Raw genomic sequence first — 17301 nt, 5'->3', positions numbered from 1 at the left:
GAGACAGCCTGAGATATGGCCTCGTGGGAAAGTAAAGACCTTACCATCCCCCAGCTCCACACCCGTAAAGGGTCTGTGCTGAGGAGGAGTAGTGAAGGAGAGAGGCCTCTTTGCAGTTCAGATAAGAGGAAGGCTTCCGTCTCCTGCTTGTCCCTGGGAATGGAATGTCTCGGTGTAAAGCCGACCATTCGTTCTATTCTGCGATAGGAGAAAACCGCCCTGTGGCTGGTGGCGAGATATGCTGGCAGCAATACTGCTCTGTTACTCTTTGCTACACTGAGATGTTTATGTAAAGTGAAACATAAATCTGGCCCATGTGTACATCCGGGCACAGTACCTTTCCTTGAACGTACTCATGATACAGATTCCTTTGCTCACGTTTCCCTGCTGACCTTCTCTCCATCTGTTGCCCTGCTACACTCCCCTCGCTAAGACAGTAAAAATAATGATCAATAAATACGGAGGGAACTCAGAGACCAGCGCTGGTGCAGGTCCTCGCATGCTGAGTGCGCTGGTCCCCTGGGCCCACCCTTCCTTCTCTGTACTTCGTCTCTGTGTCTTATTTCTTTTCTCAGTCTCTCGCCCCACCTGACCAGAAATACCCACAGGTGTGGAGGAGCAGGCCGCCTTCAAAAAGGGTGGGTACTTCCTACTTTTTTGGGTTGGAAAATGACCTTTGCTTCTTTTTTTTTTTTTTTTAGACGGAGTCTTGCTCTGTCTGTCACCCAGGCTGGAGTGCAGTGGTGTGATCTTGGCTCACTGCAGCCTCCACCTCCCGGGTTCAAGCGATTCTCCTGCCTCAGCCTCCCGAGTAGCTGGGACTACAGGCGCGTGCCAGTTTTTCGTATTTTTAGTAGAGACAGGTTTCACCATATTAGCCAGGCTGGTCTTGAACTCCTGACCTTGTGATCCACCCACCTCTGCCTCCCAAAGTGTTGGGATTACAGGTGTGAGCCACCGTCCCCAGCCCTTGAATGATTTAATTAATTACTTAATTTATTTTTGAGATGGGGTCTCGCTCAGTCACCCAGGCTGGAGTGCAGTGGTGTGATCTTGGCTCACTGCAGCCTTGACCTCCTGGGCTCAAGGGATCTTCCTGCCTCAGGCTGTGGAGTAGTTGGGACTACAGACACACATGCCACCATGCTTGGCTACAATTTTTTTTTTATGGTGACTATATATATATATATATATATATATATATATTTAGAATTAGGCAGGTGGACTCAGTTTAGATGATCCCAATTTTGTTGGCAACATCCAACGCATCGTAATCAGGAGCCAGTCGAACACATGCCTTCTTCTCTCCATCAGGCGGAATCAGGGTGGTGACCTCGGCCACATCACCGTCATAGAGCTTCTTCACAGCCTGTTTGATGTGGTGCTTGTTGGCTTTAACATCCACAGTGAACACAAGCGTGTTGTTTTCTTCTATCCTCTTCACGGCCGACTCCGTGGTCAGCAGAAACTTGATGATAGCATAGTGGTCAAGCTTGTTTCTCCTGGGGGTGCTCTTGGAGGATATTCAGGCCGCCTCCGGCATCACAGTGTCTTGGGCCGCTGGAAGGTGAGTGACGTGCGGGTCTTCTTTTTTACGTGGCTGTGGACACCTTTCAACACTGCCTTCTTGGCCTTTAAAGACTTCGCTTTGGCTTCGGCTTTAGGAGAGGCAGGAGCTTCCTTCTTCGCTTTCGGCGCCATCTTGTGAAAAGGCCAATTTTTTTTTTTTTTTTTTTTTTGTGGAGGCTGGATTTCACCATGTTGCCCAGGCTGGGAAAATGACCTTTTTTAATGAAAGAATAATAATGCATGATAGTTGAGCCTAAAAAAAGCCCCAAAACTCTGGGGAAACTATTTCTGTCTGTGAAACTCTGATGTCTGGGCACCTCTGGTGTGGTTCATGCTGACAGGTTGGGGCACTGGGTCAGAAAGACAGGGTTACGGTCTGCACCCCTCCTGCCTGACCACAGAGTGAGAGAGACCCATCTTCTACCCTCAGGAAACTCAGGGCGGAGTGGGAAGACAGGGTCTCCCGTATGTACCAGGTGGCCATGAACAGACAGAGGGAAACTCCTTTCAACCTGCAGAGCCTGGGAGAGTGTCCACAGAGAGAGACGGGTCCTCACACAGTCTTGCACACAGGAAGCATTTGGAGGAGGTGCACAGGGTGGTTATTTGGAGAAAATTGGATTACAGCTTTTTTTTTGCTTTTATTTAACTTTTGATATTTTTATCCAAGACAACTATAATAATGCTTATTGCTGCTGGGCGAAGAGCACCCCGACTGTGGAAAGCTGCGCCCACACCCAGCAACCCTCCTCTCTGGCCAGGCTGCAGGCAGCTGGAGTCCACCTCACCCAGGCTCACTAGAGGGGGACCTGGGGAGGGGGCTGGAGGGTCTTCCTGTTTGTTTGGAAATACGATGCGTCCATGTTATCCAGCAACTGGATTTTTCCACTTTACTGACATTCCTTCTGAGGACACATTTATAGACCTATCTAAAAGTTGCATAAAAATTCAGAGTAGGCCGGGCACAGTGGCTCACGCCTGTAATCCCAGCACTTTGGGAGGCTGAGATGGGCAGATCACGAGGTCAGGAGATCGAGACCATCCTGGCTAACATGGTGAAACCCCATCTCTACTAAAAATACAAAAAATTAGCCGGGCGTGTTGGCGGGCACCTGTAGTCCCAGCTACTCGGGAGGCTGAGGCAGGAGAATGGCGTGAACCTGGGAGGCGGAGCTTGCAGTGAGCCAAGATCGCGCCATGGCATTCCAGCCTGGGCGACAGAGCGAGATTCCATCTCAAAAAAAAAAAAAAAAAAATTCAGAGTAGGCCGGGCGCTGTGTCTCATGCCTGTAATGCCAGCATTCTGGGAGGCCAAGGTGGGCGGATCATGAGGTCAGGAGATTGAGGCCATACTGGCTAACACGGTGAAGTCCCATCTCTACTAAAAATAAAAAAAATTAGCCAGGAATGGTAGTGGGCGCCTGTAGTCCCAGCAACTCGGGAGGCTGAGGCAGGAGAATGGCGTGAACCCGGGAGGTGGAGCCTGCAGTGAGCCGAGATCGTGCCACTGCACTCCAGCCTGGGAGAAAGAGCGAGACGCCGTCTCAAAAAAAAAAAAAAAAAAAAAATCAGAGTGTATTATAGCATAATTTATTTACCCATTGCCCTCATGGAGCTCCCAGGTTTTTGCAAATACAAGCAGTTCTGCTGCAAACATCCTTGTGTGTCTGTCCCTAGGCCCTAGTGTTCTCCATTACATTTTTTTTTTTTTTTTTTTGAGACGGAGCCTCACTCTGTTGCCCAGGCTGGAGTGCAGTGGCCTGATCCCTGCTCACTGCAAGCTCCGCCTCCCGTGTTCAAGTGATTCTCCTGCCTCAGCCTCCTGAGTAGCTGGGATTACAGGCGCATGTCACCACGCCTGGCTAATTTTTATATTTTTAGTAGAGACAAAAATAATTCGCCATGTTGGCCAGGCTGATCTTAAACTCCTGACCTCAGGTGACCCGCCCACCTCAGCCTCCCAAAGTGCCGGGATTGCAGGCATTAGCCACCGCGTCCGGCAACTCCATTACATTTTTTTTTTTTTTTTTGAGAGGGAGTCTCGCTGTGTCGCCCAAGCTGGAGTGCAGTGGCATGATCTTGGCTCACTGCAACTTCCGCCTCCCGGGTTCACGCCATTCTCCTGCCTCAGCCTCCGGAGTAGCTGGGACTACAGGCGCCCGCCACCACGCCCGGCTAATATTTTATATTTTTAGTAGAGACGGGTTTTCACCGTGTTAGCCCAGGATGGTCTCGATCTCCTGACCTCGTGATCCGCCGGCCTCGGCCTCCCAAAGTGCTGGGATTACAGGCATGAGCCAGCGCGCCCGGCCCTCTCCATTACATTTTAATGTTGCCACAATAATTTTCAGAAGGTTGAGGGGGTTCACATTCCTGCCAGCAAAGTGTGAGCATCTGTTGTGGCAAGGGCTGCCTGGCTGCTTTTTGACAAAGTGGCTTGTTTTGTTTCCCTGACCACTAGCCTGACTGAGCTGTGTTTCCTGTTACAGAAGAGTCTCTCCATTGCCAACGCTCTGTGACTTAGCAGACGTCTCTGGACTTCCGTCTGGGGATTCTTATCCACCTTCAAGTTCACCAGCCCTCAGCTGGAGCACTGGAAGTGGGGGCTCTGCCACTTCTCTCCCTCTCTGGTGGGGAACTTGGGGCACAGGAGCCTCAGACTAAGGTGACTCACTCAGGGGAGGGCAGTGGGAGGAGGGGGGTTGGGCCCAGCCTGGGGCAGGGAATGGGTCTGGAGCAGTCCTGGGTGCTGGTGCTGACCTTGGCTGCTGGGTGCAGTCCGGCACAGCACACTCAAATCACGGCTCAGCAAAATCCACAATCTGACGTCTGTGCCTTTAAATTGAGAACCGCCTGGGAGCCCTCTTTCCCCTCAGTCGGGACAGAGGACGGCCCAGCTGGGATTCCCGGGAAACAAAGGGTCTCTTTAAGGCTTAGCCGGGGCTTCCTTCCTCCCCGGCCAACACCCTCCACCTCCGCTGCTCTGGCCTTCAGGGGTCTGGGCTCGTGGAGTCAGCTTCCCCTCCCCCACTCCGTAAACCCTCACCACCCGCTGCGGCGTTCAAAAGGTACAAACAGGTGTAGTCCCTGCGGCCACCCCCATCCCCACCCCTGCCTCTCCTCCTCCAAGATCAACCAGTGTAGCCGGTGCTGGATCATTCCAGACATTCGATGTCTTTGACACACACAAATGAAACGTGTTTTTCTCCCTTTTCTACACAAATGGTAGAGCTCTGAACACACTGTTCTGCCTGTTCCTTTCTTGCAGCTACTGCTGCATCTGGTAGACCATTTCTAAGCAGCACAGCGCTTCCTGGCTTTCCTGTTTCGGCCACGCTCTGTCTCGTCTAGACCCCGTATGAATGATTTGAATGTCCCACCGGCCAGTGACACGCATGTAGGCGGTGCCACATTGACTCACTGGACGCATGCAGTGTGCCACTTCCGTGAACGTATCTGGAGGGAAAACTCAGAGGTGGAATTCCCGAGGGAAGGGCATTGCTGCTGCTACTTCAGTGGACAAGTCTGGGGGTTCCCATGAGGCCACAGTCACCTGTTAGTACAGTTTTTATTTGCCAATGTGTTAGATGAAAGGAAAAAAGGTCACTTTAATGGGGTTTTCCTTTAATTTTTTTTTTTTTTTTTTTACTTTTTTACCCTCACATCCTGGGAAGGACACTTTAGTGTTTTGTTTTTGTTTTTGTTTTTTGAGACGGAGTCTCGCTCTGTTGCCCAGGCGGGAGTGCAGTGGCGCGATCTTGGCTCACTGCAACCTCCGCTTCCCGGGTTCAGGCGATTCTCCGGCCTCAGCCTCCGGAGTAGCTGGAGTAGTTTTTAATTTGCATTTCTGCTTTGAGGGAGGAGGATCAGCGTATCCCTGGCAGCTGTCCTTCAGTATTTTCTACCGGAGCATTTCTATGATTGATTTACAGTTGTTTATTACTGCGCTGTTACTAGTCTTATTAAGGTGAGCTCTGTGATGTGAGCTGCAAGCAGTGTCCCCCACCTCCCAGTTGGGGGCTCGTCTTTTTGACTTCCCTTATGCAGTTTGGCTTTGCAGACGCCCCCACTCCCCTCCCACCCACGACGCGGTGGAACTTCTGGATTCTGTGCCACGCTTGGAAAAGCCGCCGTGGCCCTAAGACGGAAAAAGCTTCCCCGAGTTTTGTAGGCTTTATCGCTTCCTTTTTTCGGCTTAAATCTTACATGGTGGGAATCCATCCCGGTGCGAAGCGCCAGGAGTTGATGCCACGCACCCGTCTGAACCGCCACCCCGATCGGGTACTACAGTCCCTAAACACAAGCAGCCTTCTCGTCTGTGCATAAAAGCGTGGATCTGACACGCACCTGCAGCGGCTCTGCGGCATGAAGGCCGGCCCGGGGGTCCCCGTGCTGAGGCGCCTGGCTCAGGCCCACGCGCGCCGGGCAGGGCAGGGCGCGGGTTCCTCTCGGTCCCAGGCGGAGGTCGGCGCCTCTGCGCCCCGCGGGTTCCCCGAGCCCGCCACGGAGGTCCCGGCCGAGCTGAGCTGGGACTCAGCGAACCGGCGGGGAAGCCCCGCGGAGCCCACGCCTCGGGGAGAATTTCCTGCGTGTTCCGAGCGCGCCCGGCGCGACCTCTCCGCCCTGGGACTCCGTCCCGCGCCCTCCCTCCAGCGTCCCCCAGCGCGCCCCCTCCAGCGTCCCCCAGACCCCGCGTGCCCCGCTCTGTCTTCCGCGCGCCCCGCTCTGTCCCCCGCGCGCCCCACGTGACCCCTCCCCCCCAGCGCCCGGCGTCCGCGCCCCCCCGGTCCCGTCCCCCGACCCCGCCCGCGCTCTCCCCGCTCGGCCTGCGGGGCGGGGCCTGCGGGCGGAAGTGCCCGGGGCGACGGCGGCGGGGACCGGCCGGGCCATGGGCGCCGGGGGCAGAGGCGGCGGTGGCCGCGGAGGCGGCAGAGGCTGCCCGGGCGGCGGCGGGGGCTGGCGGCGCGGGACGCGGGCCGGGTAGCGCTGGGCCGAGCGCGGAGCCATGGGCCGGGCTGGCACCGGGACCGGGGGCGAGGCGGTGGCCGCGGTGGTGGCGGGGCCGCTGCTGCTGCTACTGCTCGCCCGGCCCCCGCCTGCCTCCGCCGGCGACAGCGGGAAGAGCGGTGAGCGGGGGGCGCGGGCGCCATCGAGGGCGTGGGGCCGGGGCTGCGGGCGGGGCGGGATTGTGACACCCCCGGCGCACCTGTGCGCTCATCTGGCGCCGGCGCGGGGCTGGGGTCCCCGCCGCGGGTTGGGGGCGCACAGTGGCCCTTTGCGGCGCTTCGTGTCCGAGGGGTCGAGGCGGACGGGACCCCGCGCTTCCTCCTCGGTCCCCCGAACGGGGTTGGGCCACATCGGCCCCTGGAGCGCCCTCTCCCCTCCCTCCCCCTCCCAGAGCGCTCAGGTCCGGCACGCCCGGCGCACTCGGTGCAGGGAAGTGGAGGGGCCCAGGGGACTCTGCCCGGGACTCCAGCTGGGAGGAGTGGCTGGGCCGTGAGCTCACCGGCCCGGTCCGGCCTGAGAGAGGGGCAGAGCCGGGAGAAAGTTGTTACACCCTGGAGCGGGGGCCCGTGGGCGTCATGGCTCCGGCCCTTCCACAGTGACCACCAGCCCTGGTACAGCCACTTCCTACCGCCGGCCGGGCTTCTGGGAGGAGGGACTCCCAGCTGGCGGAAGAGGGGCTGAGGAAAGGCCGCCCCTCTCCCCTCTTGTTCGGAAACTCGCCGGGCTCCCTTTGCATTTCTGTTCCCTGAGGGTCCCCGTCCCTGATTGAGGTCCAAGGAGGCGGCTGGACCAGGGAGAAGGTGTTTTGCCCTTCCAGGGTCTGCACGGGGTAGGGACATGGGTGTGGAGACCGTCAGGCCTTGGCCACCCTGAGATGGTGAGGACTTGCCCCGGCCTCTGGCCTGGGACTCTGAGGGGCCGTGTCCTTGCCGGCCGGCTGGAAGGGCCCACACGTCCCCAGCCACTCGGGTGCCCAGGTGCCCAGCAGCTGATCGGGTGCTGTTCCCCGACTTCCCGGCCCCCAGCCCCTCCCCCGCCCCTGAAATAATGCTTTGAGCTCCTGTTTCTTTCGGGGGCTGTGCCTCCTGCTTTCTGAGCTTGGCACAGCTAGAGATGAAGGGCAGTTTTCCCTGAGGACTGTGCCCCGGATTAAATTGCTCCATGGCCGGGCGCGAAGCTCACGCCTGCAATCCCAGCACTTTGGGAGGCTGAGGCAGGCGGATCACCTGAGGTCAGGAGTTCGAGACCAGCCTGACCAACATGGAGAAACCCCCGTCTCTACTAAAAATACAACATTAGCCGGCAGTGGTGGCGCATGCCTGTAGTCCCAGCTACTCGGGAGGCTGAGGCAGGAGAATCGCTTGAACCCGGGAGGCAGAGGTTGCGGTGAGCCGAAGTCGCTCCATTGCACTCCAGCCTGGGCAACAGAGTGAGACTCCATCTCAAGAAAAAAAAAAAAAAGAAAGAAAGAAAAAAAATAACCTGGGTGTGGTAATGTGAGCCTGTGGTTCCAGTTACATAGGAGGCTGAGGCTGCAGTGAGCTGTGTTCATGGCACTGCACTCTAGCCTGGGTGACAGAGTGAGACCCTCAAAAATACCAAAACCTTACTCCGCTGGAAACTGGCAAAAGAAATTCTCCTGTCTCAGAACTCAGGCCTGGTGAGGGGTTCCTGGGAGATGGAACACCTGCGTGTGGGCAGTGGAGAGGCCTGGTGTGCTGGCTCAGCCTCTCACTCCTCCCAGCCTGCCGAGGAGTAAGTGCTCTGTGGCGTTTTGGTTGGTCAGGGTCTCCCATGGGTGCCTGTCATGGTTTGGAGGACATGGGTCTGTGGTCTTCACTCAGGTTCCCAGGACAGGGCCAGGGACTTGCATTCCCACCTTCCCCACCCAGCCCTGTGTCCGTGGAGGGGCTGTGGGGCAGGCAGGGGGGTGTGTAGCTGGCCTTCCTCACCGTGTGGTCACCTCGGGCTCAGAGCACCCCTAACAGCCTGGTATGTGTGGGCGACTTGGGCAGGGAGCTTGGGCTGCAGAGCCCTGGGAGAGGCCCGGAGGGGCTGTGAGCCCTGGGAGTCCGGGACTGGGTGTTAGGACAACCTTGAACAGATCTCTTATCTCTGTGTACCTGCTGAAACTTCACAGCCACCAGCTGGGTTCTAGGCGCCCTCAGGCTGGCGCTCCAGGGCCAGAGGGGCTGAGGGCTTTGCCCCAGCAGCCCAGGGGCTGTGTGCTGCAGGTGGCCTCCCCTGCCTGCCCCCGCAGAGGCCGGCTCTCTCTGGGACACCGTGGTCCTGGGGGGCTGTCCTGCTTCAGCTCCCAGCACTTGAGCTTTCTTTGCCCACATTATCAGGCCACAGCCTGGTGGGTGGGACCTGGTAGCCAGCAGACACCTGGAAAGCCTGGAGTGCGTCGTGGGTGGAGCCTGCCCCTGCCCCTGCCCAGCCCCCACTCCAGGCTCCCCTGGAGCTTGGCCTGGATTTGCCGACAGGCTGCTGTTGGCAGGTGTATCGTTTCTTTGGGTGCCTCTATGGGAGGATCACGAGGCTGGCAGGAGATCCCGCTGCTCACCTGTCTCCCTCCTCAGGAGGGGCCTGGGCCTGAGCCAGCCACTCTCCAGTGAGACCTAGGCAGGGTTCCTGAGCATGCGGGGACTGAGAGCTGCAGCAGAGGGGAGGGTGCCGCCCCCTGCTGGGTCCACTGTGCATTTCCTCCTGAAGCCTTTGTCGTTAATAAACCTCGGAGGGAGGGGCCCCCGGTGGGACGTGCTCTCCACCCTGACCTACCCAGGAGAAGGCTGGGACCCGGGGAGGGAAGGATACCCAAGGGCACGAGGCTGGAGCTGGCACGGGAGCTGGGGGTAAGAGCTGAGTCCTCGCTTGGGGCCATGAGCAGGATGTCTCCCACGGGCCCTTCTCCATCCCCGCACCAGGCGTGGGTGCGTTCCCTGAGGACAGTTAGGAGCCTTGCCCGCTTGGAACGCAGAGGGCAGCTGTCCCCTTGTTCTCATGGCTGGCCAGGCTTCTGGCCTGGGTCCCTCCCACATGCAGGATCTCCCTCTGGGTAAGGGGAATTTGGGCTCTGGTCTGGCCGTATCCAAAGACATCATAGCCCAAGCAGGCAGCCAACCCATCCATGGATGGAGATGTGGGAAGCTGAGAGGAGGTGGGAGGACCGTGCCTTGGTATCCAGGGCATCTGTGATGAGGGGCTGGGGCTCCTTCCTGACACCTGCTGGGTCCTTCAGCTTCGACCTGGGTTGGCCATGGGGAGTGGGGTCTTCTAAGGTTGGAGGCAGTTCGGGTGGCGATGGGTGCTGAGGTGCCCTAGTGGGGTCTTCTAAGGTTGGAGGGGGTCTGGGTGGCGATGGCGGTGCGGGTGGCGATGGCACTGCGGGTGGCGATGGCTGCTGAGGCACCGTGCGGCTTGTTTGGAAGCTGCTGCAGTGAGGCGGCAGCTGTGAAAAGACCCAGATGCTAGGAGGGTGGGATGTAGGCCATCTGGGGAGGGACAGCAGAGGATCTGGCTGAGGGGCCAGAGGGTGGCCGTGACCTTTGCCAAGGTCAGAGTTGGTGTGCCAAGATCTCCAGGTGGGTCCCCGGGGGCTTCCAGCCCTTTCCGTCTGGGGGACTCGTCCTCCCCATCTGCGGCCCCGGAGGAGGGCTCCCGGCCTGGCTGACGCCTCCTTCTCCTCACAGAGGTAGGGCTGGTGTCCGAGCACTTCTCGCAGGCCCCGCAGAGGCTGTCCTTCTACAGCTGGTACGGCAGTGCCAGGCTCTTTCGCTTCCGCGTGCCCCCAGACACCGTGCTTCTGCGCTGGCTACTGCAGGTCTCCCGGGAGAGCGGCGCCGCCTGCACCGACGCAGAGATCACCGTGTAGGTGGCTGCCCGCCCGCCTGCCCGCCCTCCCGCGCCTGGCCAAGCCCTGTGCCTGAACCCGGTGCTGCTCTCCCGTCTCCAGGCACTTCCGTTCCGGCGCCCCTCCGGTCATCAACCCACTGGGCACCAGCTTCCCGGATGACACCGCGGTGCAGCCCTCCTTCCAGGTCAGGGTGCCGCTGAGCGCCGCACCGCTAAGCAATGCCTCCGTCAACGTTTCCCACCCGGCCCCCGGGGACTGGTTCGTGGCCGCCCACCTGCCCCCGTCATCCCAGAAGATCGAGTTGAAGGTGAGGGGTGCTGCCCTCCGGGATGGAGGCAGAGAACCTCATGGCGATGGCCTGTCCCTGCCGTTCACCTCTTTGGGGTGGTCCTTGCTCTAGGCTCCACGCTGCACTCCGGGGCCAGCCCTGCTCCCTGCATGCCTGGGGTGTCTGGGGGGACCCTGCCCTCACACCTGCATTCTCCAACACCGCCCCTGCCCACACCTGTTCTTTCCCTAGGGCTTGGCTCCCACCTGTGCCTACGTCTTCCAGCCTGAACTGCTGGTCACACGGGTGGTCGAGATTTCCATCATGGAGCCGGATGTGCCCCTTCCACAGACCCTCCTCTCCCATCCCAGCTACCTCAAGTGAGTGGGGGCCTGGGGGGCAGCCCGGCTCTGCCCTCCGGCCCCCCCTCAGATTTGGTGGAGTGGGTGCGAGAGCCTGGCCCTGAGCCCTGGGGTTGGGCTGGGAAGTGGTCCAGATGCCTGGTCCCCTTTGGCCCCCACCAGAGCAAGCTGAGGAACGGCAGAGCCTAGGCACGCTGCATCCCTGGGCTGAGGAATGGCAGAGCCTGAGCCAGCTGTGTCCCCATCACGCAGGGTCTTTGTCCCCGATTACACGCGGGAGCTTCTGCTGGAGCTGCGGGACTGTGTGTCCAATGGGAGCCTGGGCTGCCCCGTGCGTCTCACCGTGGGCCCGGTCACCCTGCCTAGCAACTTCCAGAAGGTGCTCACCTGTACCGGTGCCCCCTGGCCCTGCCGCCTGCTGCTGCCCTCACCGCCCTGGGACCGGTGGCTGCAAGTGACAGCTGAGAGCCTGGTGGGGCCCCTTGGGACAGTGGTTTTCAGTGCTGTAGCTGCCCTCACAGGTGGGCCGCACAAGGACTAGAGGGATGGCCCTGCCCCTCCCCAGATCCCCAGACTTTCCTCCAACCAAACCCCTTGTCCTCTCGGCAGCTTGCAGGCCACGGAGTGTGACCGTCCAGCCCCTTCTGCAGAGCAGCCAAAACCAGAGCTTCAACGCCTCCTCTGGTCTGCTGTCCCCGAGCCCCGACCACCAGGACCTGGGCAGGAGTGGCAGGGTGGACCGCAGCCCCTTCTGTCTCACAAACTACCCAGTCATGCGGGAGGACATGGACGTGGTGTCCGTGCACTTCCAGCCCCTGGACAGGGTCTCGGTGAGGGTGTGTCCGGACACACCCTCCGTGATGCGGCTGCGCCTGAACACCGGCATGGACAGCGGGGGTTCCCTCACCGTCTCCCTGCGGGCCAACAAGGTACCTGCTGTCTGCAAGCGGCCTGTGGCCTGGGCTTTGGCAGGGCGGTGGGCAACCCCTGCAGGCCTCCTCATTTACCTTGGCACTGGGACAGGCATCACAGTTATACCAGCAGGCACGGGCCAAGGCAGGGGCCCATGTTGGGGGGGCCTCCCCTGCTGGGCAGCCTTGCTCCTGTCAGCAGGCCCCAGGGCTGTGGGGTAGCTCGGGTCAGAGGTGGGGTGGAGGCAGGATGTCCCAGGGCCCGGGGAGGAAGGGTCCCAGTGCAACCTGGGCCTACAGGAGTCTCAGAGAAAGGCACCAGCACCGGCCCGGCACGGTGGCTCCCACCTGTAATCCCAGCACTTTGGGAGGCCGAGGCGGGCGGATCACGAGGTCAGGAGATTGAGACCATCCTGGCTAACACGGTGAAACCCCGTCTCTACCAAAAATACAAAAATTAGCAGGGCGTGGTGGCGGGTGCCTGCAGTCCCAGCTACTCGGGAGGCTGAGGCAGGAGAATGGCGTGAACCCAGGGGCGGAGCTTGCGGTGAGCCGAGATGGCACCACTGCACTCCAGCCTGGGCGACAGAGTGAGACTCCATCTCAGAAAAAAAAAAAAAAGAAAGGCACCAGCACCAGGCTGAGCTGGCACGTGGGGCAGATGACCCCACTGTGGCCAGGGGCTGCTGGGGCTGAGCCGGCACTGCCTCCCTTTCCAGACGGAGATGCGGAACGAGACCGTCATAGTGGCCTGCGTGAATGCTGCCTCGCCCTTCCTTGGCTTCAACACTTCGCTCAACTGCACCACAGGTATGGGCAGGCGTCACCATCAGCGTGGCCCTGGCCAGCCCCCCACCCCGGCCTCCTCTGATGGGGCCCTCTGGCTCCCCTGCAGCCTTCTTCCAGGGCTACCCCTTGTCTCTGAGCGCCTGGTCTCGCAGGGCCAACCTCATCATCCCCTACCCAGAGACAGACAACTGGTACCTCTCCCTGCAGCTCATGTGCCCTGAGAATGCTGAGTAAGTAAACCTAGGGCAGAGACGGGGGTCAGGTACCCTGTCATTTCACTCAGGACCACAGGCCAGGCTGCCTGAGGTTGGCATTCGGAGTGACCCAGCTAGAGGGGTGCTTCCTCCAGGGCTGCTGAATGCTGGGGGCCCCAATGCTGAGTTCTCATGTCTGTCAGCCTGTTGGGAGCGCTGGTGGCAGCTGGGCTGTCAGATCACTGCACCAGCTTTCCTGTGGCCCCTTCCTCAAAGGGAGTGTGAGCAGGCTGTGGTCCATGTGGAGACCACCTTGTACCTGGTGCCCTGTTTGAACGATTGTGGACCCTACGGCCAGTGCCTCCTGCTCCGCAGACACAGCTACCTGTATGCCAGCTGCAGCTGCAAGGCAGGTGAGTGCCAGGGCCCCGCCTGCCCCGAGACACTGCTGCTGTTGGCTTCCAGTGCTGTGCCGTGCCTTTCCCCTGGGGGAGCGCCGCAAGGGGCTGGAGAGAGACCCCTGCAGAGCAATGCAGGGGCAAAGCCTCCTCCCCACTCCCCCATTCCCCACCAACAATCCGTCTGCCTGGCACAGGCACCAGGTATCCCCGGGGGGTGGTACTGCCTCCTGACCTTGGACCCCGCCCGCCGTGCCTACCCTGCTTGCTCCTGGGTGAGGAAGGGGCTTCTCTGCAGGGTCCTGGGTGAGGGGTGGGCCCTGAGGTTCAGCAGCACCCCCAGCCTCCGCCCCGGGGTTTTGTGCCCGCAGGCTGGCGTGGGTGGAGCTGCACGGACAACAGCACAGCCCAGACGGTGGCCCAGCAGAGGGCGGCCGCACTGCTGCTCACGCTCAGCAACCTCATGTTCCTGGCCCCCATTGCCGTCTCAGTGCAGCGATTCTTCCTGGTGGAGGCCTCCGTCTACGCCTACACCATGTTCTTCTCCACGGTAGGCCGGCCCCTCCTGCGGGGACGTGGGGTGGGAGGGCAGGACCGCACTCACAGAGCCTCCCCACAGTTCTACCATGCCTGCGATCAGCCCGGGGAGGCGGTGCTGTGCATCCTCAGCTACGACACGCTGCAGTACTGCGACTTCCTGGGCTCCGGGGCAGCCATCTGGGTCACCATCCTGTGCATGGCGCGGTTCAAGACGGTCCTGAAATATGTGAGCGGCCCTCGACGGGGGCGTGGGCTCCGGGGGAGCAGGGCCCCCAAGTGCAGCCCGCAAAAGGCAGTACCGTGGGAGAGGCCTGACCTGGCACTGGGCACGGCCCCTGGAAACCTCACGTCTCGGCCGAGCGTGGTGGCTCACACCTGTAATCCCAACACTTGCGGGAGGATCCCATGAGGCCAGGGGTTCAAGAGCAGCCTGGGCTGTACAAAAAATCGAAAAGTTAGCCGCGCGTAGTGGTGCACGCCTGTGGTCCCAGCCACTTGGGAGACTAAGGTGGGAGGATCGCTTGATCCCAGGCGTTGGAGGCGTTGGAGTGAGCCGAGGTCACGGCACTGCACTCCAGCCTGGGCGACAAAAGAAAAGAGAAACCTCATGTCTTCTGTGATGCCACCCGGAGATGCGGGTCTGAGACCCCGCGGGCAGTTGTGAGGGGGCAGTGCCGGCTGGAGGATGGCACGAAGGCAGGTGGTAGCCAGGGGATGCCAGGCCCCCTACCCTCGAGAAGCCCCCACCCATGCTCCCTGGGTCCTTGGTGCCAAGGATGCTTTGGGGACTCTGTGGCAGCTGGCCCTGGCATGGGGAGACTCATGCCCTGGGCTTGTGAGCTGCATGCTCTGCCCTCCCGTCTGCTCTGGGAACTGCAGGCTGGGTACTGCCCCAAGGGGGTGCCCATGGGAGCCCCACAGCCAGGGCAGAGGGGAGGCTGGGAAGCACCAGGGTCCTGCAGGGCTCAGTGCAGGGCCTGAACCTGCAGATAGGCGGAGAACTGTAGGCTGTGGGCAGAGGTGTCTGATGGAGACTGGGGGGTGGGAGCCCCTCCCCATGGATCAGTGGGTGGGAGACTGAAGCCACCCTGATGGGGGACTCCTAGAAACCCAGGGGTACAGGGGCTAGTGAGTGTGTGGGTACAGAGCTGCCATATGTGTCTGTCCAGTTTGTGTGAGCACCATCTAATCCCCCAGAGGTGCCTGCCTGGCCACATTCACCTGTGGATGCAATACAGAAGCTGAAGGAGGGGTGTGTCCCTGCCGGCTGGCAGAGCTAGTCTGAGGGTGGCAGAGCTAGTCAGAGGCTGGCAGAGCTAGTCTGAGGGTGGCAGCAGCTCTGAGGGGGCAGGCAGAGGTGCTGTGGGGCCGTGGGGTACGTTTGCTCCTGCTGGGCCTTGAGCCCTCGGAGACGTCCCTGCAGTCATCCCTGTGTCTTGCGCAGGTGCTGTTTCTTCTGGGTACACTGGTCATCGCCATGTCCTTGCAGCTGGACCGCAGGGGCATCTGGAACATGCTGGGGCCCTGCCTCTTTGCCTTCGTGATCATGGCCTCCATGTGGGTAAGGAGCTGGGCTGGCTGGCACTGCTGCCCAGATGCTCGGAGAAGAGAGCCTGGCCCCTTGCTCTGGCCACGTTCCTGGTCCTGCTCCAATCAGTGAATGCCCGTATCTGCTGGGGGTTGTCATGGCACCCACAGAGGCCCAGCATGGCTGTGTCCCTGAGGCCTGGGCCTGAGGACCAGTGGCCTTGTGCCCTTGAGCCCCCTCGAAGCAGCCCACCCTTGTCGTTCTGCTGCCCAGACCTGGGTAGGCCCCCAGTAACCACTGTATCCGGGCCCTGGGAGCTGCAGCGACCCCACCTGCACTGATACCTGCGTGGCTGTTTTCTCCAGGCTTACCGCTGTGGGCACCGGCGCCAGTGCTACCCCACCTCGTGGCAGCGCTGGGCCTTCTACCTCCTGCCCGGCGTCTCCATGTCCTCTGTGGGCATCGCCATCTACACCTCCATGATGACCAGTGACAACTACTACTACACCCACAGCATCTGGCACGTCCTGCTGGCCGGGAGCGCAGCCTTGCTGCTGCCACCACCTGACCAGCCCGCCGAGCCCTGGGCCTGCTCACAGAAATTCCCCTGCCACTATCAGATCTGCAAGAACGATCGGGAGGAACTGTACGCAGTGACGTGACACCAGCCTGGGGACAGCTGCTGCTCTGATGACCTCTTCAGCTAGGAGCTGTATCGAGGGGGAGGCACCCGGTCCAGCCCCGGACAGATTGATTTCCAGCTGAATAAAATTGGCCTACGCACCCTCTTTCTTCCTCCTACTGAAGAGAGAGCCACCCCTCCCTCACACGCACCTCTCCCCGCCAGCTGCCTGCTCGCTGCTGAGGTCCCTCTGCAGATCCCAGCTGCTGTCTGCAGTGGCCCCTGGGGCCTGGGCTTGGTTACCTGGAGACCACAGGTGCCTGTGCGAGGGTGAGGCTGTGTGCTCTGCTGGCCTGTGGGTGGCTAGAGATGGGGAGAAGGACTCCCTATGGTCCTGTTCCCTGGCGAGGCTGTGGTGAGACCCATGGTGCCCAGGAGCCCTGAGCCCACCACTGGGGCTGGGAGCCGTGGACTCCGAGACCCCTGCTCCTGGCCCCTGTGTGGCCCTGATGCCAGCCTGCCTGGGGCATGGAGGATCCCCCTTTGCTGCTGTGGTCATCATAGGGACGGGAGACCGAGGTTTCCCCCAGAGCTGATGGGCACTGGGGATGCAGGCTGCAGCCCCGCCCTTCCCTTTTTCCTGTCTCTGGAGCCTTAGGTCATGAGAAGAGCTTCCTTGGACTGGGGTGCTCTGCTGCTCTGGGGGTTTGGCCCACAAGGAACCCCTACACAGCCCTGTCCACCCACCCCAGCATTCCTGGGCCCCCTTCTGGGAGCTTCCTCTTGGTCCCAGGAGCTGCGGTGGTGTCTGCCCCCTGCACTGGGCTGTCTCTGTGCCCTGTGGGTGTTCAGGAGACTGGACTGTCTCTGCTCCTCATGCAAGCCTTGTGGGGGAAGCCATGACCAGGAGCAGCACCTGGCCCCTCCCTGAGGCCTGTGAGTGTCCGGGATCCGCCCTGGAGAAGTGGGTGGCTGAGACCCGGGTGGGGCCCTCCTTCCCTTGGCTCTGGGGGCTTCCCTTCTGGGTCTTGTCCGGGATATGGCCTTCCTGAAGGTCTTACCTCCCCCAGCCGCCCTGCGCTTGACCACCAAAACAATCTCTAAGCTTATAAAGGAGAAACATGTATATATGGTATTTTTTTGGAGTAAAAGAAAATTCTAAGACATGAAGACATATTTTTATGTACATCTGATTTATCTGTGATTGGTGAATTTAATATTCTACAGTGATTTTTCAAACTAAACGAGTTTTTACAT

The 17301-nt window shown here is 60.2% G+C and overlaps 2 protein-coding genes across 8 annotated transcripts; one reads left to right on the top strand and one right to left on the bottom strand.

The window, feature by feature from the left end:
* Positions 1-1191: 1191 nt before the first annotated feature.
* On the bottom strand, positions 1192-2214 carry LOC112129365 (large ribosomal subunit protein uL23-like). The gene is given in 2 exon segments (XM_063717132.1): positions 1192-1518; positions 1521-2214. Coding segments are annotated over 2 exon segments (468 nt in total). The 5' UTR covers positions 1702-2214; the 3' UTR covers positions 1192-1231.
* Positions 2215-6420: 4206 nt separating this feature from the next.
* PGAP6 (post-GPI attachment to proteins 6) lies at positions 6421-17288 on the top strand. 7 transcript variants are annotated; one of them, XM_002825914.5, is made up of 13 exons: positions 6421-6695; positions 10269-10446; positions 10532-10739; positions 10953-11080; positions 11315-11583; positions 11672-11991; positions 12693-12783; positions 12869-12992; positions 13233-13369; positions 13726-13904; positions 13974-14120; positions 15339-15455; positions 15788-17288. In XM_002825914.5, exons 1-13 carry the CDS (start codon positions 6575-6577, stop codon positions 16082-16084), a joined length of 2316 nt encoding a protein of 771 aa, XP_002825960.3. In that variant the 5' UTR covers positions 6421-6574; the 3' UTR covers positions 16085-17288. The 7 variants fall into 7 exon arrangements, with proteins under 7 accessions (XP_002825960.3, XP_054389232.1, XP_054389233.1 ...); XM_054533257.2 differs by having other exon boundaries at positions 6475-6695; positions 13995-14120; positions 15788-16210; XM_054533259.2 differs by lacking the exon at positions 6421-6695 and adding an exon at positions 6795-6976.
* The last annotated feature ends 13 nt before the right edge of the window (positions 17289-17301 follow it).

This window comes from Pongo abelii, chromosome 18 (genome assembly GCF_028885655.2).
Source record: "Pongo abelii isolate AG06213 chromosome 18, NHGRI_mPonAbe1-v2.0_pri, whole genome shotgun sequence".
In the NCBI taxonomy this organism is placed as follows: Eukaryota; Metazoa; Chordata; class Mammalia; order Primates; family Hominidae; genus Pongo; species Pongo abelii.
This window is presented reverse-complemented; position numbering and strand designations above follow the sequence as displayed.